Source organism: Oenanthe melanoleuca, unplaced genomic scaffold, assembly GCF_029582105.1.
Source record: "Oenanthe melanoleuca isolate GR-GAL-2019-014 unplaced genomic scaffold, OMel1.0 S100, whole genome shotgun sequence".
Taxonomy (NCBI): domain Eukaryota; kingdom Metazoa; phylum Chordata; class Aves; order Passeriformes; family Muscicapidae; genus Oenanthe; species Oenanthe melanoleuca.
The window spans coordinates 863-26,903 of record NW_026612749.1 but is presented as its reverse complement, the minus strand read 5'-3'; the positions used below and the strand labels follow the sequence as shown (position 1 = coordinate 26,903).

Genomic DNA, 26,041 nt, shown 5'->3' with positions numbered 1-26,041 from the left:
ACTTGGCTGTTACTTTAGATGAGGCTGCAGTGAAATGCAATGCTATATGACTGTAAGTCTGTAGAAAGTTCTATTCAAAACTTAGTGCTTTTGCTCTGTATTCTCTTCAAAACAGCTGGTGAAAATGGCTGAAAATGGAAATGGAGAAAACATGTCTATCTTGGAAAGCAAAATCTGTCAGCAAATTGAGGTAAGTTCATTTTATAGTTTGAGGTGTTTTGGGGGCAGGGGCTCGGCTAACTGGGAATTAACTTTATTGGGAGTTAGACTCGAATCTTCAACTCTAAAATTTTTAAGTCTGTAACAGGTATTTAATACTTTAGGATAGTCATAATCGTAGTTTAAGTTGGAAGCTATACTTGTCTAGAGTTGCTTGTAAGAACACCATTTCAAACAAAGCAAAGGTTTAATTTGCTAGCATTTTAGATGCTATAGCAAGTGACTCATTAAGCAATTTACTACCAGGTTTGCTGGGGTTATTCTACCTGTGCAAATAGGAGAGAATGCATTTTAATTCTATGTGCCTCAATTTTTGTAGGGAAAAAATCCTGCTTGGGAATCTCTGCTGGTGAAAATACTAGCACATGCATGGCCTGCTATTATGATTTACTGCTTGGTATTTTATTGCTACAAATTACAACTAAACTTACATGCCTACTTTGAATTAACTCTTTGTCTCTCTAGAGGCTTGGACGGTTACCCTACAACAAAAACTCTGAGCCCATTGCTTTAAATAGCATCTAGAACAAAACCACTTTCCTGAAGGACAAAAATGTAGCTGCACTTGAATGCCCATAGCCATATGGAGCCATTATTTATATATAACATCCCAAATGTAGAGATTCCTCAACCACTGTATTTTGTTTGTTATATATAGTTGACAAAACTAGACTTTTGGTGATGTGAGTTTGAGATGTGCTAGAGGAAGAGGTAGTGTTGTAGAACTTACACTGACTTTTCAAAGCACCATGATATTGGTGAAAATATTCCAACTTATCTTACAGTTTCAAGTATTTGACCTTTGCTGGATGACTGCTAGTCAGGGAAAGAATCTGATTAACTTGTCTTGTGAACTGAATTGTCTTCCCATGCCAGACAAGATCAGAATAAGAACATAATTATTAAAATTAAAAACTAAATGTAAAATAATTATTTATCTTATGGTGTTTTCTTGAATGAGGCCCAGAATTTTCAGTCTATGTGTATGATTTTTCAGTGTGAAAATACAATGTTCTTGCATACATACTCCTTTAATAAGGAGTACAACCTGCATCTGCTGGTGACAAATTTGACTTTTGACTCTGCAGAGTTTGAGCAGGGTGATGAATGCTTATCATGTTAACAGAATAAGCTTTGCTCCTTTCCTAAACAAAATTGCAATCTATCTTTGCCTCATTAATTCCATTGGATGAAGAACTATTTTGGTGTGGAGTTGGTTTGTTTGGGTTTTTGTGGGGTTTGTTTCTGATGGTTTTGTTTTTACAGCTTACACATTGCAGCTAACTTTTGGCAAAGTACCACATTTAAGCAGGAAGTAATAATTTCAGAATTCCCAACTGTTCAGATTAATTAATATTGATATCTCTCAATCTACTGCAGTAAGCTGTTAGATTAAAAGCTTTTAAGACTGAAAATTTAAAGAGACGTCTCTCTTTCCCCCTTCTATTTTGCAGTACTATTTTGGCAATCACAATCTACCAAGAGACAAGTTTCTAAAGGAACAGATCAAACTAGACGATGGCTGGGTACCTTTAGAAGTAATGATCAAATTCAACAGGTAAAGCAAAGTACAACTAATATGGATAAAAACAAGTAACTTTCAGCTACCTATCCGTATATCAGAACAAGTGTTCCTGATGTGCATTTACAATCCCCATTGCTTTTTTTAACATCTGGCTTCAGTTTTGTCTGGGTATTTGTAATAACCTTTGTCTCCTTACTCAATAGGTTAAGTCGCCTTTCAAAAGATTTTGATGTTATTGTAGAAGCACTAAGAAAATCCAAGACTGGTTTAATGGAAATAAATGAAGACAAAACTAAAATCAGAAGATCTCCTAATAAACCCCTTCCTGAATTAAATGACCAGTATAAGGCTGCAATTAAAAACAGATCTGTGTATGTTGTAAGTAAACTTTTGTTTGTTGTCTGCATGACTTGACCTGATAACCACCAGAGAGTAAACCTTGAATTAACTCATACTATAGAGGTTATAATTTTTAAGAGTCACTTTGTGGCATATAATTGAAGCTCACTGCTGTCTTGCAGAAAGGTTTTCCATTAGATGCAACTCTTGATGATATCAAAGAATGGCTTGAGGATAAAGGTCCAGTTGAAAATATTCAAATGAGGCGAACATTACAGAGAACATTTAAGGTAATGAGCATTTAGACCTGGGGCAGGGATCCCTCCTAGAAAACATTCTGTTCAATTCCTCTAACAATATCTCTTTTCATTTAATAGGGCTCAATATTTGCAGTTTTTGATAGTGTTGAATCTGCTAAGAAGTTCACAGAGATACCAAATCAGAAGTACAAAGATACAGAGCTGATAGTACTTTTCAAGTAAGTCCACTTAATTGATATATGAACTAACAGTGGTCAGGGGTAGATTTACACAAGAACCTGGCTTGGCCAGAGAAGTGAGTTTTTCATGCTGTTGTACAGGCATTGATAGATGTACCTTTTGAAAACTTAGCATCTCAGCTTGGAAGAATAATTTCAACTGTTTCATGTCTACGGCTGTATTACGAACTAATTATAACAGAATATTTTAAATTAACTTACATTCTATTGAAGGGAGGAGTATTGTACAAAGAAGAATGAAGAAAGGAAACAAAACAAAGTAGAAGCGAAAGCAAGAGCTAAACAGTGAGTCATTGTCAATCAAAGTGGGTGTCTTGCTTGTCTGGCCACGCCTGAACTGACTCATAACTAATTTAACTTTTTCGCAGGGAGAAAGAAGAAAAGCAGAAACAAGCAGCAGATGCTGAAATGGTATGGGTTTCTTAAATTATCCATGTTTTATAAAGCTAACATGAAATACTCTATTTGAAATGCTGTAATTTACAGCACTTTCTAGAAAGTCACTGCAGCTTTTCCAAGTAACTTACATTAAGACTGTTTTGTCATGGTGTTTTAATGTTATATTGTAAGACTAATTTTGTTTAAAGGCTCATGTCCTGAATTTACATTATTAGGCATGTTTGCCTGTTCAGAGTGATCCTGAATGCACCATTGAGGTGATTGTTTTTCCATGGTATTTAAAGGCTCCATTAAGGATTTCATTGATATTATATAAATTTTCAATTAATGAGCCTTCAGAAAGCTGTTTTGTAAAATTTAAAGAGTGTAATTCATATGGGAAAGGAGTCCTAAGTTCCATATAAGTGTATCACAGTAAGCAAAGAAAACTCAACTCAAAAAAAGGAGGGAGGACACACTGTGCAAGACTTGGACATCAGGAGAACTAGGTTATGTAGGAAAAATGCTTGAATTAGTGTAACTTCAACTGTTTATTTATTACTAGTGTGTTTAATAGGATTGAGGGGGGAATATGAATATTCAGCCTCTTCAGTGATAATGTTTTTAATTTAATTTAGAAGTCTCTGGAAGAAAAGACAGGATGTCTTTTAAAGTTTTCTGGTGATCTAGATGACCAAACATGCAGAGAAGACCTCCATGATGTATTTTCTGGTCATGGAGAAATCAAGTGGATACACTTTGTTAGAGGTGCAAAGGAGGTCAGTAATCTTAAGACACTGATTTAAAATCTATGTATGGAAGTTTGAAAATGAATGATTAAATGTTTGCTCTTTTATGTTATCAAGTAATTTATTGTTTTGAGAAATTGCAGAATATTTAAAATAGAGAATTAAATTATTCCCTTAACTTCTTTCAAAAGAACAGATAATAGTTCCAGCCTTGTTAGTTGATAAGGTTCATTAGCTCTGGCTGAGGGCTTTGCTTCAGTCTAGACATATTTTACAGTCATACAAGATTAATGAATTTGCTAAGGTACTTAACAGGATATATTGTTCATCATTCTAGCTAAATGTTTTTGCAGTAAGATTAAAATGTAAATACCGCTCTTCTTTTAAAGGGAATTATCCTATTTAAGGATATTGCCAAAGAAGCTCTGGAAAAAGCCAAAGCAGCACATAATGGAAACTTGCAGCTCCGGAACAAGGATGTTTCATGGGAAGTGCTAGAAGGAGATGCAGAGAAAGAAGCTCTGAAAAAAATCCTGGAAGATCAGCAGGAACTGCTGAAACAGAAAACAAAAGGTTCTCTCTCCTATTTATTTAAGCCCTTATAATCTCCTAGAATTGATGTATGAAATTCACTTTTAAGTAGTGAATGCATACTGCTTACTGACTTCAACTGTAAAGCAGTCTCTGCAGCCAGCCAATTAAAAGACAAATGATACAAAGTACCTGATCTTGTTTTTCCACAGGGCGCAAAATGAAAGGAAAAGGAAGAGGTGGGAAGATACCTCAGGGTGCACAAAAAGGAAAAATACAGTTTCAGGGCAAGAAAATAAAGTTTGAGAATGATGAAGAAGATGGTGAAAATGATACTAAAACAGGTATGTCATTCTGTGGACTTGATGCAGCTTATTTTTTACAGAAAGTAGCTCCATGTACTCGTGTTTCTTGCATGTGTTTCAGATTTGGCTCTGCTTTGTAGCATTTCTGTCCTCCTGGCAGGATCTGCCTTAAGAGTTATGTACTCCATTCTTTCCACAACCGTCCAAAAAGCATATTTAGATCATTACTAGATAGATAAGGCTATACTGCACAGCTGTTTAACATTATGCATTGAAAGATGGTGGCTGTCAGCAGCATTACACAACTGTACAGACTCAGTCTCTTAAGTGGCGCTTTTTTTGCCCCTTAAAGATATGAGAAGATTCAGTAGTTTGGCCTGTCAGTATTTAGCTTGGAGCAGAGGAAGAGCTAAGCTTCTATTCATTACATGCAGCACCTGCTTAACTCACACCCAGTAAACCCTAGTCCTGGTAGATTCTACTCCTTCATTTTCTTAGCTGCCCTCTTGCTGTGGAGTTAGAGGTGAAGCTCTTTAAATATGGGTATTTTAGAACATCTAAAAGCTTTAGTCACAGTAAGAAGCAAACCCTCCAGTGTAGTTGTGGCTGTAGATAACTGGGACTCAAGCTTACATGGTGGTAAGAGTTTGGGTTTTTCCAGAAGATTTCAGGCAAAGCTTCCCTTTTCCCTAAATGACTACATATTGCATCTTGCAGAACCAGCAAGTCCCAAGAAGAGACCACTAGAGGAAACAGAAAAGGAAGAACCTGCACCAAAACAACTGAAAACAGAAAATGGAGATGGCAATCAGTAATACTCAAAAGAATTTAAAAAAATAGTGGTTTTATTTTTCCATTTTCAATAGGTTTTAAAGACATGCCTCAGTTCAGGACTTTCTTGGCAGAAAATCTAATGAAATCCACTTCAATGTCAACCTACAATTAGAGAAAAGCTTCATTTTATTGGGTTACAGCTTTCTTTTTTTGTTTAAGAAGCATGCTTACTCCTAACATAAAACCCTGGAGAACTTTTCTATTTATAGTTTTGTTTATACTGTCAGATCTTCTCAATTTTGCTGGCATCTCATTCAAATGTAAAAAGTTTTGGACTTTGTAATCTCGTGGTTATGTTTAATAGCAGCTGGCAATAAATTCAGAACTTAAAACTGCTTTCTACTGAAGCCTGGTTAATACAGTATAGTTTCAACGGTGAAGTAGTAAAGGTAAGGACAGACTTAAATAATTTTAAGTTCGAGTCACCAAAAGCATTGTCACCAGTTGATTAAAGCTTCTGTTCTTTGCTGCTCAACATACCTAACTGTCTTCAACTCTTGCTCAGTCTCCTCTCTGCTTCCCTTATGGGGATACATGGCTTCCAGGCCAGCATTTAGTAGCCAGTAACTTGCTGTGGGCTTAGGCTGCCATACTGTAGTGTTCTGACTGTATCTTTTAACAGTGGGATGAAGTGCATGAGTTCTTCCTGCTGCCCCCAGGCTGGCTCTGAAATAATGCTACTGCTGTAACATCCTTGTTACTGTGGCCTTCATTCAGCACTTCATTCACTCCAAGTCCGAGCTGAGGTACAGTTGAGCAAACAGCTATTAGGAGTTGAGTCAAGGAAGCTACCCTTAGCTTGATCCCATCTAATTGCAGTGCTGGCTTTAGTCTTTGTATATAACTTTGAGTGGCATTATCATGATACTTTTCCCTGTTCTGCTACAAAATGTAGTAACAGCAGTGATGTGACTGAATGCTTTGAGTGTTCATCCAGTACATATGGCCCTAAAATTTAAACTTCATTAAGGAGAATTTATGTACCCCAGTATTTTATCAGTTATGTCAGGTTTTATACTTACTGATTTCTTCTTATGGAACTTGTACGATGCTGGTAAATCAAACCTAAGTTCTGTGAACAGTATAAAGAATACATGTTAGACTAGGATGATAATCAGCCACGTAAGCCCTACAGCTGTGTAGTTCTGTTTCTAATGTCTGCATCTGTTGTGGCCTGTCATACCTGTTTTATCTCTGCACTAGATGATGACTAAACATTGAAGCTGTCCACATCAGACAGTTAAGTGGATGGCTGAAATGCAGTTGTGTTTCAAGCACTTGTGCAACTTCACATCTCAAGTTCTATAACTAAAAAGCATCTGGTTAGTGGTACTGAAAATCTGGGAAGATATTTAACTGTCAAAAACATTTAGGTGACTAAGGACAGGATGCATTTTTGGTGTGTGAGAACTGAACAGTGCTTGGCTTTTCTTTTTCAGCAACAATCCCTCTGAAGCAGGAAGAAAGCTAACTTCTGCTTGAAGACAAAATCTAGTCAAAAAACAAACCTAATTCTGCACAGAATATGTATTCCTCAGAGCTTTATTAAGTGCCTGCTTATATTCTAGCCAGGTAGCAAAACTTTTTTTTTTTTTTTTTAAAGTCTGCTAAAAGGAGAAAAAGACCTGTGTCATTTCTATATTAAATAACATTTAAATTTATCTTAGTCTGTTATGACTGGCTGAGAGATAATATCCCAAAACAAAAGGTTTTTGTTTCTTTTCTGTTGACAATAAATAAATATTACCTGCTAAGACTTCCATCTTCACTTCCCATTCTGCTGCTTTCTTTTGAATGTGCTACAATAGTAGATAGTGTAGAAATGAGCTAAAATTCTCATTTATAAACATCTACACCTCTGTACTAATAAGTCTCCTGTGCTTTTGATTTTCAAGCTGAACCATTAGATGACATAGTTATCTTGATCTATGTTAGAGACATAATTAGTATTAACCCCAAAGTACCCCCCAAAGCAGTCAGCAAATGAATGAAGCTATAGACATTTATATAGCCAACTATTTTGTTGTCTGGTTAGTTTCTTATCCTACTAAAATGAAGAACTTACCTGCCGCGTTGAAGTTTTGTGAAGGGAATATACAGCTGTTTTTGCCATTTGTAGAGCGGTTTTCAGAAAAATTATATCAATTCCTAAAAGAATAATGAAATTAGAATTGTTAAATGGAAGCTCAAAGATCTGCTTAATTTTTTCTGTAATAACAGGTACTTGAGAAACAGCACTGAATACATTAAGGTACAGAAAGTATTTCTACAACATACTCAATTGTTTTTAATAAAAATGACAGAGATATGAAATACCTAGTATTGTTTATTTCAAACCCCAGTGACTTTATTACAATATTGAAGTTGTTAATCTTAAGAAGCTGATTCTAGATCAACAAAACATTAAGTAATTAGAATATCTACCGAATAAAGAAGGGAGATGTTTCATTGAAAGCATTTCATTTGCTGTTTCATTTGTAATAATTTCTGAGTTTTTCTGTTACCAACCTTTGTTATGCTTGGTACCAAATGGAGGGTTCATAATAACTGTGTCAAAAGTATCTGACATGCTATCAGATAAAGAACAGATGTCACACTGAACCATGTTGACATTCGTGAGCTCAAAGTCTTCAATATTGCTATTAAATATTTCCAGTGCATCTGCATCTATGTCAAGCCCCACACAGAATCTATTAAAAAAAGAAAAGTGTCATGTATTAATCCACTACAAACTAAAATGGCATTTAAATTCTACAGTAAGGGATCTGTGTACACAACTTGTTTTATCTAGGAAATGTAACAAGCATACATTATAAATTCAGTGCTGATAAAAATTCAAGTACTTCTGTTGCCCTTTCTCAAATATAAATTAAATTTTAAGTTTCATGTGTCTGTATGATGCTTATGGGGAAAGCAAGTGATTTCCAAATTCATTACAGCTGTACATCACTTTCACAGTATGAATGGTCAAAACTTGGTAAATAGCCTGACTATGCATCTGAAATGTTGCTATGTTTTAATCTTACTTTCTATCTACTATGGCAGAAAAAAATATAATCAGAACTTAAATACTTACCCTGCTCCTAACATTGCACTTCCAATGCTGAGCATGCCACAACCACATCCTAGATCTGCAATTGTTTTGTTTTCGATATCATCAAAAGTATTGTGAATTGTATAAAGCATACATGCTGGGGGAAAAAAACCCAAACAAAAACGTCAATAATACCAAATATGTACATGACTAATCAAGAAAAGCTCTTAATTTTGCATCAGAAAACCCCTTTAGTTTAACACCACCTGGGTCACCTCTACCTGCAATATGAGGTCTTGTTGCATACTGTTCAAGGAGTAGCTTTGGACTTTCAAAAGTGTCAGCTTGTTGAAGACAGCTTTCCAGTTCTTTAAGCTTTAATTTCTTCATGTTTGTGGTTTAACTAAAGAAAATAATGTGCAATCAGTTACAACGATATAAATAAACTACATACGATCTTAAATTTCATACTTAGAATCCCCTGGTACTCTTCAGCATCTCTCACGCTGCCGTTTCCCGGGACGCAGCTGGCAGCTGGGGAAGGATGGGGAAGGAGCGCGGCCGCGGGCGGCGGCAGCCGCTCTCCTCACCGGAGAGAGGCCCCGGGCTCCGCTTCTACGGCCCGAGCCCGCCCTCCGCCCAGCCCTAAGCGGGGCAGGAACCGAGCCCCAGCGACCGCCGCCACCTACACCGTCCGCTCGCCCCTCTCCGCCGTGCCTCGCTCGGTACCGCGCCCACTCACCGCAGCTCGCCCGGGCCGGGCGCTCCGAGCGCCGCCGCGCACTTCCGCCGCGCCGCCCGCCCCGGCGCGCACCGCCCCTTCCCTTCCCTTCCCGACGGGCACCTGCGGGAATGAAACGCCAGGGAACTTCCCGTGTGTCCTTAGCAAGTGCGAGCTTTGGTCTCGTGTGTTATAAACACGAGACATTTCATTGGAGCCTTACGCGTCACCGCTGCGCGGTGCCTGAGAAAGCGCCGGAGGACCCACCTAGCAGACCGGGCTTTCTCGGGGGTCCCGCTCCTGAGTGCCCTTAGGGGCAGAACAAGAAACTGGAATTTTGCCCGTGCGCTGGGAAAAGCGGTCGTTGAGAGGAGAGTAACATTCACCTGGAACCGCAACGCGACACAAGCCGCCAGCAGACGGGCAGCCATAGGAAACGCAGGCAAAGCCAGAAGAAAGGCAGCTGCCTTGGGGCCCGTAGCTGTCGGGTAGAAGGCTACTCTCGTTTAGAAATAGATTTTTTCGTATAAGATTTTTCATTGCACAGTTAAAAATCTATTTATCGAGGTTTAAAACCGCCGACATCGGTGTACGAAACACGGTAACTGGCATCCACATGCGTTCTCTGCTGGTGGCAGCGCGCAGGCAGCCGCCCGCTGGCACCTTGGAGCGCGGCTCTGCGGACACCCCGAGGTGCGGAGCAGCTGCCGGAGCCCGACGCTGCTCCGCACCCCCAGCGGGGCCGCTTGATGGCAGCGAGCGCAGAACCGCCGGCCCAAAGTCTCAGAGGTGCCTCCCACATTCCCCGCAGTTGCACCTGCCCTCAAAGCCGCCACCACCTGAGCCCGGCGGGACCCCTGCGGCCAGGACACACGGGCGGCCGCTTCGCTGCAGGCACGGCTCGGTAACAAACGAGCTCCGCTGCCGTCGGGGCCGCGGCCGGCCCAGGTGCGCCCTCCACGCTCCCCGCGGCTGCCGGGACCCCGGCACGAGCGGGAAGTTTCGGGCCGGCGGGCGGCGACACTGCGCGCGGCGGCGGCGCGGGGCGCACCTGCGCGCTGGGAGGGCGGCGGGAGGGCAGGGGCGGAGGAAGAGGAGGGTGGTGTCAGGGGAGGGGAGAGGCGGTGTCGGGAGGGGGGCGCGGGCGGCGGGCAGGGCGCCGGTGCCGCGGCTATCGCGAGAGGGCGGCGCCGCGGGGCGGGGAGCGAGGGCGGCGGAGGGATCGCGGATCCGGAGCCCGGCGCGGCCGTAACGGCCCCTCGGTGTCCCGTCATGGCGGGGGCCGGCGCCAGCAGCACGGACAAGTGGGAGACGGCGGCGCGGCTGAAGGCGGCGCTGGGCGGCGAGAGCGGCGCGGCGGCGGCGGCGGAGCTGCGGGCGCTGCTGGAGCGGGTGCTGGCTCCGGCGGCGGGCCCGGGCGGCGGCGAGGCGGCGGGCGAGGCGCTGGAGTGGTGCCGTTGCCTTCTGTCGGGCGGAGAGCCCTGGGACAGCTTCGTGCAAGCCGTGCGGGCCTACGACCCGGCCACGCTATGCGGCCTGGTTTGGACCGCCAACTTCGTGGCCTACCGGTGCCGGACGTGCGGGATCTCGCCTTGCATGAGCCTGTGCGCCGAGTGCTTCCACCAGGGCGAGCACGCCGGGCACGACTACAACATGTTCCGGAGCCAGGCGGGGGGAGCCTGCGACTGCGGCGACAGCAACGTCATGCGGGAGGCCGGGTGAGCGCGGGGCGGCCGCGGCGGGGCGGGCGGGCACCTGCCGGTGGGGGCGGCCCGCGGGCGGCAGCGCCGTGCCGGCAGCCGCCCTGAGGGAGGCTGGTGAGTGAGGCCCTGCCGCCTCCTGGGCCGCCTCCCTCCATCCCTGCCTGCGGCTCGGACCGCGGGCTGAGCCAGGGTCTGCCGGGGTTCGGCCAGGTGGCTTTGTTGGTGTGTGTCTGCCTTGTTTTTAGGACGCTTGTGCGAATCTTGTTGCCCTTGCAGCGAGTGCCAGCCTTCAGGGAAGTTGATAAGGCGGAGTGCACGGGAGGCAGTACCTGTCACTTCCAGCTAGCAGCCTTGGCCTAACACAGCTAGCCGTGAAGGCAAAATGCTTTGGGACAGCATGTGAGCAGATAAGCCAAAGTGAACAGATTGACTAAGAGGGAGCCAGTTTTATGTGATTTCCCAGTCTGCAGTTCAGTTTGCCACCTTAGCTTTAAATAAAAGGAATGTGGTAATGCTTGGATGAATACAGAAGGGCAGAGTTTTGTGGAAGTCAAAGGTCTTTTGTATTCTGACCTACTGGAGGCAAGAGTGAGGTGCGTGGTCAGAAGAAGAGTTGGGTACCTCATTAAACCCTCCTTTGTTCTCGTATGTACTCAATGGTGAAAGGAAAGATCAGTCAACCAGTTACTGGATGAAGGTGATACCTAGCCAGTAAACTTCAAATTTTACATCTGAGTATCTTTTGGAGCTCCTTGTGCTCCTTTTGATGCACCAGCTAGCTAAAGGCTTCACTAGATGACAGTTTGGAGTGCTTGAATGAGGATTCTCTTCTGACAAACCTTCTGGAATAGTCTGTCTTTACTGTCTTAGCCTGCATGAGATGGTATGCTCTTGAATTCTAAGTTGTGGCATACCTAGCAGGAAAAACTAGCAACATAGATACATTTTAAAACATTTTCTGTGGTTCTTTTCTTGTTTTTGCAAATTTGCAGTCTATAATTCTGTATCACTCACTTGGCATCTTAGGATTCCTTCTCGTTTTGCATTCCTACTTAGAGATTTCATTAATTCTGCTTCTTCTGTTTCTTGAATGTTTTGCCTTGACTCCAGTTCTTTCCGTTCTCCTGCTGAAGGTCTTGACGTGGCTTCAGTTTTTGTTTCTCATGCTTTTTTCAGCTTTTCTTTCCCTTGCTGTCCGCCTTCTTCATTTATTCATTCTGTTTTGGTGGACTCTTCTTATTGATAGACTTCCTCCAATGGCAGAATATTTTCCCTTCTTTTGTTTTCAGTAATCTTCAGTGGTTTCAAGTTGCTACTGCTGAAGTGGTTCTTTCTTTATCGGTTCTTCTTCAACTTGTGGTGATTCTACTTTCCTCAGCATCACTGAAATAAGAGTTTCCCTTGATTTGAGAAGTAGGAAAAAAAATTAATACTACTTCTTCCACTATACATTGTGGAATAGACTTAGAGCTCCTCATAGTGGCAGGATTTTAACAGAGCACACACAGATTGAACTACTTTAGGGTGTCTATTAAAATGACTTGTGATGCTGCTCTCATCCCAGACTGTATAGCTTTCACAGTTGTCTTTTCTTATTTTAAACAGTTTTCTTCTTGAGGAAAGCTGCTTTCATAAAGAAGAAATAAAAAATGCTGTTAAATTTGCAATGTAAGCAGATGCAAACCCAGAGGGAGTAACAATCTTCTCATTTCTATGTATCCTCCTTATTGCTTTTAATGGTAGAATTTGAGAGGAAATTGTCTTGTTTGTGAGGTAGGTCTCTTCAGGAGTTTTGGTCACTAAAGATAAAGAATTGCATAATATTTGTTCAGAAACAGCACTTGGCATTGAGCACTAGATTTTCCAGTCCTCTTGGACATGTAAGGAGGACAATACATGACAGCATATGGGGTGTCTGCATTTAACATAAGGTCACTTCTGCTTATGTTGATAAGAACTGATGTCAAGCCATTGCAATTAAGTGAACTAGGAACTTGGTTTGCTGTGCAAGACAAAGTAAATTAAGCTTATACCAGTATAAAAGCATTAATATGTGCAAATACAGAATTTTACCTGTTGACTTGAATTGCTACAATGCAGCATGTTTAGATAGTGTTTTAACTTTGTGTATGCAAATCAACTGCACAATGCCGAAGGTAATGCTTTGCATGTCGAGGTTAGGAGGCCTTCATGGTGGACTTAGGAAACTGGAGTGTGTCTAGCCTGATATAACCTTGGCCACTACAGCCTAGGCTTCTATTAATAGCAAGGGAATCAAATGTGGAGCCTGCTTACAAACTTTATCTACCATCTGTCTGCTCAGATAAAATTTTGTGTATATACTGTACATGAATATTATAGTAACATTCTTTTGTTTCTGTTCGTGCTATCTGGTCTCCATATTAATATTATTTATTTGATACAGCTTAAAAAATACTTCTCATTAAGTCTTAGTTAACTGATCTGTTATAAAGGAAATCTCTCCAGTTCAGAATCTGGAACATCTTTTCATTGCTTTTAGGATGGCTAGCGTAAATCTAGAGATGGTTTGCTCTAGAGTTCGAGAATGGGTGTATGTTAATCTCATATTACTAATTAAATACAAAATTTGCTTCATAGGAGTACCTGAGTGTTAGTTTTTTATTTCTGGTGCCTTTATTTAAAGAAGCTGGAATATAGCATAATATATGGATACTGATTTGCCTTAGGTGTCTTGATTTGCTTTAGGTACCTTGTGTAATTCTCATTTCTTTAGAAAAATCAGATTGTCACGTTTTTGAACCTTTTGATTTCCATGCGGATTTCAGTGGTTTTGATGTTTAAGTTAATTGCAGTTGGTCTGATCTACCAGAAAGTAATGTAGACTTTAGAAAATATTCAAGTTTGTAAATGTATCTGCTTGTGAAAGTATTAAAAATGTTACCTGTGGCAAGGCTGAATAGATGATTTTAAAATCCACTGATATGTCAGGGGGTGGAAATAGTTTGTAGTTGTCTCCCATATGGTATCCTTCAGAGGTAATTAATAATGTTCTGAAGAAGCAAAAATCTTTAGTTCTAAAGCATTTTGAGTAGACATATGCTCATAGTTCAAATGAGTTCATCTGTTGGATTAGAAAAACCCCATGCAGTTTGGCAGGGAAAAATTCAGACCTGGAGTATTTTTTGGTTGGTGGATGGTCTCTTGTCTTATAATGAAACTGATAGTTTATGAAATCAGCCTGAAGAAATATGCCATATGGTTATTATAAGTGTATAACTATTCAATAATCTGTTACTGCTGAGTACCATCCTGTTTCTATGGTGTCTTTTTCTGATTCCCCTCTAAGTCTGTAGACAATAACCTGATATACCAGAGCACCTCAACACTTTTGCTATTGTGTGCTACTGTGTCCTGTTTCAGAGTCTGACTGTTGGCTTATTAGTTAAATTAATCATGTAAGAAGCAGATGTTTAGTGCTGCATTACAGTACAACACAAATAATACCTCTCTCAAAGGTTGCATATCCTGAAAGTTGAAAAGCCAGGTTAAGAATTTCATTTAATAGGCTTTTGCAGTGATGGTTTTTTGTGTATTCCTTGGTAGTTATGGCAACCAATGACTTCATTGACATAGTGTTGCCTTCTCTTATGACTTGCATCAAAGGGACTAAGGTGTTATCCATTTCCACTTACAACACTGGACTGTTTCTTTATTGAGTAAAAAATCATGTAGTTATAAGAAAGGTGACTCTCACAGATTGGTGGTAATGCTGTGTGTTCAAAAGCACCTTCAAGGTACCTAGGTCTAAACTTCCTGCAGTTCTGTCTCTACTGATCCCTGCTCATCTTTCCATTTAGCTCTGTGTCTTAAAGTGTGAGTCAGTGTAGGTTTCATAGAGATCCTGTATGAGCTGCACAGTAGATCAGACTTCTGTTTTCTTTTTTTTTAATCATTATGTCTCTCTTGGAGACAAATGTATCTGTTGGGTCTACTGTGATTCCCTTATGAAAAGATTGGACAATTCTCTTTGCCTCCTTTTGCTGGCAAGTATGAGAAGTATATTCTTAGTTTTTAAACTGCTTTTTTTCCTGCTTTAATTTATTTAGAAATGGCCTTGATTTTTTTCAGTATTTTAAAATGTTTGCACTCAGTAAGGATTATTGAATGTTTTTGTTAAATTTTGGATGGTAGATACCTAATTTTGATGGCCTTTGCTATTCTGCCCCCCTAGAATCCTATTCTTCATTTTATTCCTTTTCAAAGATACTTGTGAGATTGGGAGCTATGGAAGATTATATTCTATTTCTTTTACATTTGGTAGCTAAGTGAGAGTAAAGGAACTTTTTCATATTCTAGGCTTGTGAAAATTTTAACAAAATTTTAACATAAAATTTTAACATTAAAAAGGAAGCTTGCTCTTGAGAAAGCTATTGTTACTAGTTATCTTTGGATGCATTTGGTTCATGTTTATCAGGAAAGGTCTCTTTTACCATCTTGGGTTGTAGCACTGGGATCCCCTTAGATCAAAAACGTCCGATCTGCTTGTGGCTGTGTTCTGGGACATACAGGCAATTATTATTGTTTTAGTGTCACAAAGTGATAATGTGGTTATTTTTTGGAGTATCTTGCAACAGCAAATCACCTTCTTAGCATATATAAGAAGCATATATATGCTTCATATATATGAAGCAGCATATTGCTGCTTTAAGGTTGTCCCTTCCAGTGTGACTCTATCAATTGTCTTGTTTAATAATTACCAAGAAGTTTTCAGTTCCCAGGACCTAGGCTAGGTTTGGTAATTCAGCCTCAAAGAGTTAAGGATGCTCTTTTGGAACTTTCTTCAGGAGGTTGGTGAAACAGATGCTTTATCATCAGGCTGAGAGTTGACAAGTAGTCAACTTTAGTTTAGCCTCTGAGTTTTATGAAACCCCATAAAAATGCCTGTGTGTACAGGTTCGTTGAGCTGTGTAAGGTCTCTGACAACTCCATGAAGCTTTTCTGCCTCTGAACTCCTTTGAGCTACCAAGGAGGGACTGAAAAGAAGTCTGAGCTGTAGTGGCTGTTAGCTTTGTGTGAGAGTTTGGATAACTCTTCAGAGCAAAACCTCCACCGTGTTCATTCACATATAAAGTACAGGAATTCATACTGGGATTCACAGGGATCACAGAATTTGAAGTTACCATGCATTTATAAATAATTTATTTCCTCTGTCCTCCTTCATGCCTCCCCTACACATAAAGCTCAAGGTAATGTATTGCTTCTTAGGATTCCACAGTAACACTGAGTAGTTTACATGGAGCTTCATGTTAGGCCTTATCCTTGGAAAGCAAAAGACATTGCAGATCAACATGTTGGTTAAGTCTATCATGTCATATACTCAGCTCTCAAACCTGCCTGACTTGATTTCTTTTAAGCATGTCTCTAATTAGAACTACATTAGCCTCTAAATTAGTTGCTGAGATGTATTCCAAGTGGTCAATAACCAAGTGCTAGTTTTGTATTACTACCTTTAGAGCTATGACCTGACTGGATGCATTGTGACTTTATACATGCCTCTGGAATAATGTATAATTGTTTCAAAGTCATCAGTAAGATGTTGAAACATATCTATATACATAACTATAAATATTTAGAAGCCTGAACTATTGCTGTGTTAATTACTGAACAAACTTAAATGATGGTTTTACCCGAAAGGTTTGCTAATAGGACCAGTCTGATTTGAAGACCACAGCAGTACTGTGAAGGCTGAGCTCACAAGATATGACTGCTATATATCTTGCCTTGCCTGACATTTGGCTCATTTATTTTATCACTTGTCTCTTGCTTTGTAATTTGCCTCAGTATATATTCAGTTTAAGAGGAGCTGTGTTTTAGAGCTCTCTGTAACAATCTTGTTTAGATTTAGGCTAACCAGTGGTGGTTTTCAGTTCCTCTACTGAGATCCCACCAAATTCTAAAGCTGCTTCTATTATACCTTTTATGGACCTATCATCTGCCTGGGATTCTAAGTTCTGTGCGTCAGGATGGAATGTTATTTGTCTGGTATATATCTGATCTTCATGGAGCTGTCAGTGGATCTGTTTGCAGTGGAACAAATGTGATTTTGGGAACTATATAAAGAACTATTGTTTCTTAGATCTTTCTTACTGGCCATATAGGTTGATTCAGATTTCAGGCCATATTTCCTTATCACTTTTACAGTATCAGGAATTTTATATTTTTAAAACATCCTAGAATAGTATCTGACAGCTGCAGGTGATTTTCAATAATAGTATCTTAGGTGCCTTCCCCTGTATAGGATTCTGGTACTAAGCATTGAAAACAATGAATTTTCTTTGCATTGAATTAATAGAGATACCCAAATGGCTATTACAGTAACAAGGACTAAATGAACTCCTGCCTTCTTCAGGATGCACGTTTTTGTTTCTGCACAGTGCCTGCACTGATAATAGCTCTGGCATGAAACATGTAAATTCTTTCTAAGAAAACTGCAGATTACTTATATATACACTTTTTCTGTTGGAGGCCTGGCCAAAGCTTAAGTTGACAACTATTATTAAAATTCACACATCCTACTCAAATCCTGAAGAAATGAAGGTTGTTTTTGCATTTGTCTAGCACTGTGTAATCACTTAGAACTTTGTCATATGAAGTATTTGGGTCAAAATAATACATGCTATATGTTTGACCTGTTTTAACTTCTCTTGGGAGAATTTTGTTAGTCAGAAAATGTTTCTGTTAACTCTGTTTTGAGAACTTGATTTTTGTTCTTTAAAGTAGATATACTGTCCATGTACTTCAAGGTAGATAATTGATGTCATTCCAAAAGCAACTGGTCAGGAGACTGGGCATGATCTTAAAGTGATTTGGGAAGATTGAGGGCCAGGTAGACATGACTCTGATGAGGGCCCAGGACCAGCTATTTTATTTACTGATCTGATTGTCTTTCAGGTCTACTTCTGGTGTCAGCTGGTAATTCTGCATGTGTGTGCTGTGTAAGACTAAGAACTCTGCAAAATCAGATCCTAAATATAATTAAGTTAAGCCTTCAAAATTAGAATATACATTATGTCTTAATTCCTCTATCTTATAGATCATAGTTGAAGGGGAAAGTAAAGGCAATACCTTTAGACTCCATGCTGTTAAATAATGTTGAATGTAAATATTTTTCTTGTGTGCTTTTTTCATGTAAACCTTGATAAGGATTGCTTTTTAGAGTTGAGTTTGAAACGTGTTCTCATCAATGCCTTCTTCAATATAGTGAAATACTGTATTGTAAGGTCCTTTAAGAAGTAAGTTTCTTTTCTCAACTGGAAAGGCTGCAGTTCCTGTTGAAGACTGTATTCATACATGCAAGTAGATGAATTAAGATAATTTAAAGAACCTTAATATTTCCATTAATAGTGTAAGTGAAGCCTTTTTTAATTTGTAAGTGCTTCACTTTACAATCACTGTAATGTTTGAAAAAGCTGCACCAAAGAGACTGAGTATTACATTTGTAATTTCTATCTGTGTGTCAGCTGTGTGTCTGATATAGTACAAATATATTTCAAATCACATGTAGATTGAGGCTTTTCAATCAGACTAGGTAGAAGTTAGTTGTACTTAGATGGAATTACAGTGCAGTCATTTTATTCCAGAGCATCCACCTTTTCTCTAAAGAATATTTTTGCAAAGCAGATTGTGCTACTCTCTGGAGTTGCTCTCTTGGCTGTCAAAAATGCTCAAATGCTCACATTTAGTAACTTTCTGCTTCCTTTCAAACATAGCTCAGCACCAGCTCTCAGAAGTCCATTCCTTCTCATTCTTACTCAATTTTTCTTTAAAAAAGGCCTTATGATTGAAACTGCCAAATCTACTGCTTCTGATTGATAATGGCTACTTGTATACTAGGGAAAATCATTGTAGTTTTGTCTACGATACAGGATGTTTATGTCTGAGGACTAACAGAATACTAGAAATGCTCTGCAGAGCAGCTTTGTCGGCTTGTCCTTTGAACTGGTGTGCTTCTTCACATAATGCAGACTGAGCACCAAGAGCTTCTAGTGAGTCATTGCCTCTCTTCCTGCTGTTCTGCAAGGATTGGAATACCTTCTTAGTGTGCAGTCTCTGATTTCTAGCCTCTTAACCTGGCCAGTCAGCTTTGTCATGAAAGCTTAAAGCCTGAAAAGATGTCCTTTAAAGGTGGGGATTTTTTTTTTCTTGAGAAGCCGTTAGTTGTTCTGCTGTGTTTCATTGTCCTCTGCTATTCACTCTCTTGTCTCTACTTTGGAAATTTTCTGGTTAGAAGTGTTAGGCTGACATCTTTTCAGTTGGCTTTGCCCCTTATAGCAGAAATGCAGGTATTCAGTTTTGTCAATGAGTTCTGTAGCTTGCAGTTTTCATAAAGAGCAGAAGAGTGCTCATTCCTTGGGTCTTGAAGTCAGTACCACATTTATTCACTTTTGGAAGCCTGTTTTGCAGGTGAAAGGAATTTAACTAATGAAATGTAGTTATTAGGGTGTGTGGGGGAAACATGCTAAACTTAATTTTAATAGGAACAGTAGATTTCTTTCTCTGCATTTCTTCAGAGTTAACATTGTATTTGTTGTTGTTAGTGGATTTACATAAAGCAGCCATGCAGTATATCAGCCCTTTTTCATACAAATAATTTTCTAATTCTGATTATGCAAGTTTTATTTTGTACTGAATTAAGATTTGGTTTGATATTTAAGACTTCAAAAGTAGGAAAAAACCATTTAAACACTCTACTGGTGCATAAGAAATGATGATACGGGTTTGTAAGGTCTCAGAAATAATTGTAGCACTCAAAAAGTACTTTGTATCTTGCCTCTATTTTGTAGATTCAGCGTGTGTAAGAGTAGTGTTTTTGTGTTAGTTTTACGGTGGAGACCGAATACATGCTTTTTAAAAAACTTGTGTTTAATTAATATTTACAAAACTTCACTTGAATACTTTAAGAAGCATTACATGATGTCAGTCACAAGTTATACAGTATGAATATATATTATACCGTATATGTACATATGAAATGTATATTATGTTTTAAATAAGAACTCAGTTTAGGTATGACTTACTGAACTGAATAATCAAGTAGAGCTTTACTTTCTTTGCTTAAGAATTGATTCCCAGCAGTTTTCATTTAGATTTTGCTTGAGTCCCAAATCCTTATCCCTCTAAGTTTCTTTCAGAGTCAGGTACTCCATGCTGTAATACCGTTAAGAATGTGAAATTGGGATGCTTTCTTTTGGCAGTCTTATAATCCAGTTTAAAAAACAAATTACTTTTAAACACAGGGAGGCAGGGGACAAAATAGTGAGAGAAAAGTGGGGGTAAAAATAGTCCATCTGTGTATATGTGAACTTAAGTTTCTGGAATGCAACTGAAACTTGAGACACTGTGGGGTGTAGTGGATGAAGGACTGATCAAATGTTCAAAAGCTGTAAAGGTGTGATCTGGCTGCTACTGAAGGCATTTATCAGCTGCTGTGATAACTGTGGAGTTTAAAAACCTCTCCTTTGAAGTGATAGAATTGCCTCCACAGTGAGCATTGTGTCTACTTGTGCTGGCCAGGATGGCATTTTCCTGCATGTTTTTGTTTGGGATTTTGGTTGATTTTGTTCTCTGTATTTTGCTCCCTGTCAGGTTAACAAGGAAAGGGATGGTGGCAAAATGGTTTGGGGATTTCAGTGTGATTTCCAAGGAGACTGGTCTGTGAGTTGTGGTGGATTTAAAGTGGCCCAGTGAAATTTTTTATATATTCTTGTAAGTAAACAACTTCTGTTGGCTTGGCTTCTGAGCTCGTTTAACGTAGGATCAGTCAAGTGCTAGTGCTAGAACAAATGAGAAGACGGAGTTGTGGCAGGACTGATCTAATCCAACTAGGCTGTGAAACTGTAGCCTAAAGGGAAGGAGTTATTTTACCTGAAGCCATTTCTAAAATGCATTTTGGAAATTCACAGTAGCATTATTAAAAACGGAAATAGTAGGAAAGAGTGGAATGAATTGGAAAAGTTTGACATTGAAGTTGTTCAGAAGATATTAAAGCTGCTTATGTTTATAACATGGTATTGCTTACTCATGTAGATGTCAGCAATGTTCTGCATTTCACAAATAAGATATTAATGCAGTGTAAGATGTATCAGAATTTTATTTGAAGTCATGTGGACAAGATTCTTTGTTAAACCTAAGTTTTTATTTAATTGCAAGTTTACTGTTTATTCTCTCCTTTTGCTAAAATTAGCCTTTTTGTGAAGAAGTGATTTCAAAGGTAGAAAATACATAGAAAATCAAAATCAGAACATAGTTTTGATTCAGAGAAAAGAATAAGGTAAAAAGTTTATGGTTTTTGTCTTCATGTGGACCTGTATTTTAGTATTTCCATGCCAGATCTTCAGGTACATAGGGCTTGAATGTTTCTGTCTATTGAATTGACATTCTCACTGATACACTCATTCTTAAACATCATTCTAGTATAGTAATAAAAATATTTGAAGAGTGTATAGTACAAGAAATATGAACTGCTAAAGGATTTAATATGGACTACAGGCTTGTTGGAAGAAGTATTTTGCAATGTTGAAATCAAGTTAAAAAGCTTAGATCAAGGTGATCTGTCAGTTACCTAGTCAGTCTTCCCCTCTGTCTTTATTTTTGAGCTTCTTCAGAAAAAATATATTTCTTATCTAGATTATATCCATCTTTCATTGCCCCCTGTTAGAGATTTCTACCTGCTCTAAGTGGTGGATTTCTGGGGCTTGATGGTGCCAGGAGACATCTGGGCAATGCTCCTTTTTGTTGCCTATTAAAGCCTATTTTGATAGTCTCAGAAGCATTTTGAAACATTTATGTAGATGTAGCTGATTCTTTAGCTGATGCTTCTGTAAAGAAGTTCTTTCAGATGTATATAAGGAACTGGTTATGGAATAGTTGTGGCTGCTGTTTGACCAGTGATCATGTAACCAACCCATTGAGGGTGGAAGGAAGCCTTGTGCTTAGCAGAAGCTGGGATTCAAAATTACTTTACCTGTGTGTTTCCTTACAGTGGCTTCCTTGCGAACGTAACCAGTGAAAACATCTTTTGGCAGAATGAAAAATATATGGGGGGATGGTGGGCTATGAAAGATTTTAGAATGCACTGTGTAGTAATTCCTTCATTTTGTGTCTTTTTAGATCTTTATTTACTTTTGATCCCTTCTTATAAGGACAGTGGTGAAAGGGAAACCAGTTACTTTAAAAATATGGAATACCATGTTTTAGCATAGATGAAGTCATATTTGTGATGTATAGCAGTTTAGGTTTCTCAATGTGGAAAAGATAAAAGTGGATGACCAAAGAGAAAAAGTGAATAACTTTTACAAGCTCGTTTGAATTCCCTGCAGTTGCAAATTGTGCTGTTTATCTGTACTTGAACAAGGAACATGGAATGACTTTTCATAGCTTCTGTGAATGTAGTATGTAAAGTGGAAGGCAAAAGTGAGCTCTGTTTATTTGGACACTAATTAACAGAAAGCTGTCAGTCACCAGTGAGTTCTTTCCATCCCAGAGATGTATTGGGTGTATATAGCAACAGCAAATTGACTGGCTGTTACTGTCCTTCTGTACCTTTTCTTAATAAAAAGTCTCATTTCTAATGTGCAAAAGCAGAAGAGAAGCTCTTAATCTTGTGGATTTGCTGGCCATTTTTTTGAATTGCCATTTTAATTGTTGGACTTGTGTACTTTTTTTTAATTTTTGCCTTTTTTTCTTGATCCACCTACTTTCTCTGTGGCTTTCTTCTATTTCCTTCTCTTGAAAGTGATTCTTCAATGATTCTCAGAGAGGGAAGGCTTAAGTTTTAGAAAGTTGCAGGCTGCTTCTGGAAACCATGGCATAAGTCTGGAACAGTTTTCATAGTCAAACAGAGCTGTATTTTTTCTGAATTTTTGTGTTGAAAAATTATTAGTAAATTCTAGTGAGTCTTTTCCGTAAATGTTTATTCTTGTGTGATGTATTTTTAGACTATTCTTTGTTTAGTGTTGTTTTTCATGTGGGTAAATAACTCTTTGATGTTGGTTTATGTCCTTTCTAAAAATAGCTTGGGAGCTGAAAAGTATTCAGTGTCTCTTGAGTCAGGCTCATGTTAAGTGAGTAGGAAATCATTCTGTCTGCTCTAATGGGGTTTGGCTCAACGTCGTGTCACTGTGCATTAGCCAAGCCTCAGCTGCTACCGTGCAGGAATTTTCCAAAGAATAAATGTTTTCTTTTCTTTTTAAATTAAAGAATTTTGTAAGGATTTTGTAAATTGTAGTTGCTGTATATTTAAAATACACACATCCTATGAAATCTTATGCCTTTTTAAGTTGTTTTTATTGTCAAAAGAAATTTTTAAAAGTTATTGTCTGAATGAGGACTAGAAAAATCAGTCCAAGCTCTGATCATGTCGCAGAAAGGAGAAGCAAGTCAGTGTTCTTCTAATTGCTCAGTGGAAGATAGTTCTGATATTTATGGGAAGAAGCTGAGATGTTAGATATGTGAGCTATGAGCAGCTTTATAATTCTCTGGCCTCAGAATCAGAATGGACTTGAACAGAGTAGTTGGAATTTCAGAAAACCGTTTCCATACCACCTATAATGTAAAAGCATATACTCTCTGAAAAATGGAAAAAGGAATGCTTTTCTTAGTATGTGTTAACAGTGCTGAGCTGTGCTTGGCTAACATTTTTCTCATCTGTTTTCTAGGTTTTGTAAAAGACACCGGATCAAATCAAATTCAAATGTTCCATGTGTTCCGAAAGACTTGTTGATGATGTCAGAATTAGTTCTTCCGCAGTTCATCTTTAGTCTGATTCAGCATTTAAGAGAGGGATATAATGAGCCTGGTATGTTTTGAATTTGCATGTATCTAGCATATCTTACCATGCTGTTTCCTCTTGATTTGCAATCTGTGAAGACACAGTACATGAGTGCTATCCATAGTTTATGTTATTGTATTTTGTACTTCTCTTCCCAACAAAATTACAGCCTGACTAGCTGATTTGATTTTGTTACCTGCTGGCATGCTTAAATATGTTTTAAGCATATGTTAAATATGTTTAATATGTTTATGTTACCTGGCATTGTGCTGAGCTCTTCCAGAAAATGAATTCATGTATGGTTTGGAATTGGTATGTGTGAGTTTTGGAGCATTATGAATATATAAATTATTTTCATTTCTGGTGGTCATAACTGTTCAGCTTATCACAGTTTTGGCTGACTTATATCTACACCAAAAGTTCTTTTTATGTGGTTTTCAGCTCTTGATCTGCCATCAGAGAAAGACCTTCATAAAATCCTCCAGGTTTTGGAGCCTCACGTGTCCTTCCTAGAAGACTTGACCAAAATGGGAGGTGCAATGAGATCAGTTCTTACCCAGGTTTTAACTAGCCAACAGTTCTACAAAGATCTTAGCTCTGGTATGTTTTTGTTATTTATAATCGTTAGATTTTCAAACTGTGAAAAATTAAGGGCATAAGTTTTGTTTATAACTTAATTTTCTGCATTTTTTTGACATCTCAAAACACAGAAAAAACCCATATTTTTAAGGCTATTTTGCTGATAGGAGCATGAGCTTAAAGAGTGACTAGAAACATTTGTTATTAAGACCTGTAAGAGCAAACATCAGATCTGTGTCCCTAATAAATGTATAAAGAAACATCTTTTCTGAAAAGTTTTTGTAGGAAATTCATTCTAGCTTAGTACTTCCAAACTAGTCATAACAACATTATTCAAAGTGGAATATGTCTAACTTATTTTGGGATCTGCTGTCACAGAGGTTACTGGAAGAGACCTGAATGGCAAAAGGCCATTGTCTGTCTGTCCTGCATTTCTGTGCAAAGCCTTCTTCATCTTTTTTTCTTAAACATTACTCCCAGCTTAATTTTTTATTCAATCCTGTACCAAATAACAATGAAACTAAAAATGTCGGCCTGTCACAACTAACCCCAAACACCTAGTGTAAATAAACTCCATGTTATTTTCTTGTGATTAAGAGTCCTTTGCATAGTAGTTTTAAGTTGCCATAACTGGATTGGGCAGCAGCTAGTTAAAGAACAGGCAATCTCCAAATCTTTATTTGAAAGGAGAAACACTTAGCACAGCTGCCTCAAGGGCAGTTATCTTTATTTTCCCCTTCCTTTTTCTCTCCTATTATCTTATTCAAATGGGAGTAATTTAATTACTTCTCTTTCCTAAATGTGATGGATTTCCTGATACAGAAATACAGAAAGGGAATTGAAAGTAAGACATGCTTATCTGAACTCCTGGAATGGAGAATATGTGTTATTAAATTAAAACATTGTGGGCCATTTTTTAGATTGTTTGCATAGAGTATGAAGCATATGAACCAAGGAGCTGCTTTTGTGCTTTAATACTGTTTTATGTGTATATTCAAGGTGTTGGAGAGAACGCATGTGCAAAGAAAAGTCATGAAAAGTACCTCATTGCTTTGAAAGGCTCTGGATTGGCATTTCCTGAGGATAAAATTGCATGTGGTATGCAGGAACAAGGAGCTGGATCTAGCACATTATCTGTTCAAGGTTTGTGTAGAAAAAGATTTTAAGAGAAGACTTGGTTATTGATGGGTTTTATATAAACTGCTTTGGGTTTATTTTTAAGAAAAACTGATCTTAATGAAGCTTAGGGAATTACCTGTTATTTATTGCACTGCCAAATTACAGGACTCTTACTTCTATCAACAAAGCTAAACATATTAACTTCTTGTTGCTAATATGCTGAGCACCATTTTTCCAGTCATAACATTAGTGGAATTTGAGTAGGCAAGATGAAATTGCTCATAGTGGAATCTTGCCACTGCAGCGAAGTGATTATCAGTCCACAGCACCTCTTCTTATAAAGGTTCTGTGAATTTTTTTTTTTTTTTTTTAATCACTGAAGTCAATCTGAGTTGTATTTTTTCAATTTCTGAAAGAATGCTTGTTTGTTGACACAGTGCATTGAAGTTCTGCAATGGCATGTATTTGCATATCCCTGGTTTTGTATTGCTTGGAAATCTTACTCCAACTTCTCAGTCCACTGCTATGTATCTTTTAAAGAAAATTAATGTAGTGTTCCATTTCATACTGGCTTAAATATCTTAAAATACTGTCTTTTCAATATAAGACTTATGAAAAGAATCTCTGAACTTTTTATTTCAAAAGGCTTGGCAGGTGGTACAGCAACATCAGGACAAGGGGATTCTTCAGATGAG

General features: G+C 38.8%; 3 protein-coding genes across 21 annotated transcripts in view; 2 read left to right on the top strand and 1 right to left on the bottom strand.

The window, feature by feature from the left end:
• The window catches only part of SSB (small RNA binding exonuclease protection factor La), an 8,834-nt gene extending 3,119 nt beyond the window's left edge, over positions 1–5,715 (top strand). For both annotated transcript variants that reach the window (XM_056515856.1, XM_056515855.1), the window contains exons 2-12: positions 116–190; positions 1,674–1,777; positions 1,948–2,122; positions 2,266–2,373; positions 2,461–2,561; positions 2,796–2,867; positions 2,951–2,993; positions 3,599–3,739; positions 4,099–4,282; positions 4,453–4,584; positions 5,263–5,715. In XM_056515856.1, coding sequence (XP_056371831.1) covers positions 125–190; positions 1,674–1,777; positions 1,948–2,122; positions 2,266–2,373; positions 2,461–2,561; positions 2,796–2,867; positions 2,951–2,993; positions 3,599–3,739; positions 4,099–4,282; positions 4,453–4,584; positions 5,263–5,360 — 1,224 coding nt within the window. In that variant the 5' untranslated portion in view covers positions 116–124 and the 3' untranslated portion in view covers positions 5,361–5,715. The remainder of the gene's footprint in view (positions 1–115; positions 191–1,673; positions 1,778–1,947; positions 2,123–2,265; positions 2,374–2,460; positions 2,562–2,795; positions 2,868–2,950; positions 2,994–3,598; positions 3,740–4,098; positions 4,283–4,452; positions 4,585–5,262) is intronic.
• METTL5 (methyltransferase 5, N6-adenosine) overlaps positions 1–10,842 on the bottom strand; it is a 13,032-nt gene extending 2,190 nt beyond the window's left edge. The window contains exons 1-8 of one of the 18 annotated variants that reach the window (XM_056515868.1): positions 10,701–10,842; positions 8,695–8,816; positions 8,456–8,570; positions 7,888–8,069; positions 7,445–7,527; positions 7,127–7,178; positions 6,402–6,451; positions 5,366–5,481 (exon numbers count right to left, since the gene is read on the bottom strand). In XM_056515868.1, coding sequence (XP_056371843.1) covers positions 5,428–5,481; positions 6,402–6,451; positions 7,127–7,178; positions 7,445–7,527; positions 7,888–8,069; positions 8,456–8,570; positions 8,695–8,803 — 645 coding nt within the window. In that variant the 5' untranslated portion in view covers positions 8,804–8,816; positions 10,701–10,842 and the 3' untranslated portion in view covers positions 5,366–5,427. The other 17 variants (XM_056515866.1, XM_056515867.1, XM_056515869.1 and 14 more) reach the window with 17 other exon arrangements.
• LOC130266612 (E3 ubiquitin-protein ligase UBR3-like) lies at positions 9,751–26,041 on the top strand (the record flags this gene model as incomplete). The annotated part of the gene is made up of 6 exons (XM_056515886.1): positions 9,751–10,038; positions 10,083–10,852; positions 23,536–23,675; positions 24,090–24,248; positions 25,227–25,370; positions 25,992–26,041. Coding segments are annotated over exons 1-6 (1,551 nt in total), but the record flags the coding sequence as incomplete, so codon positions are not given.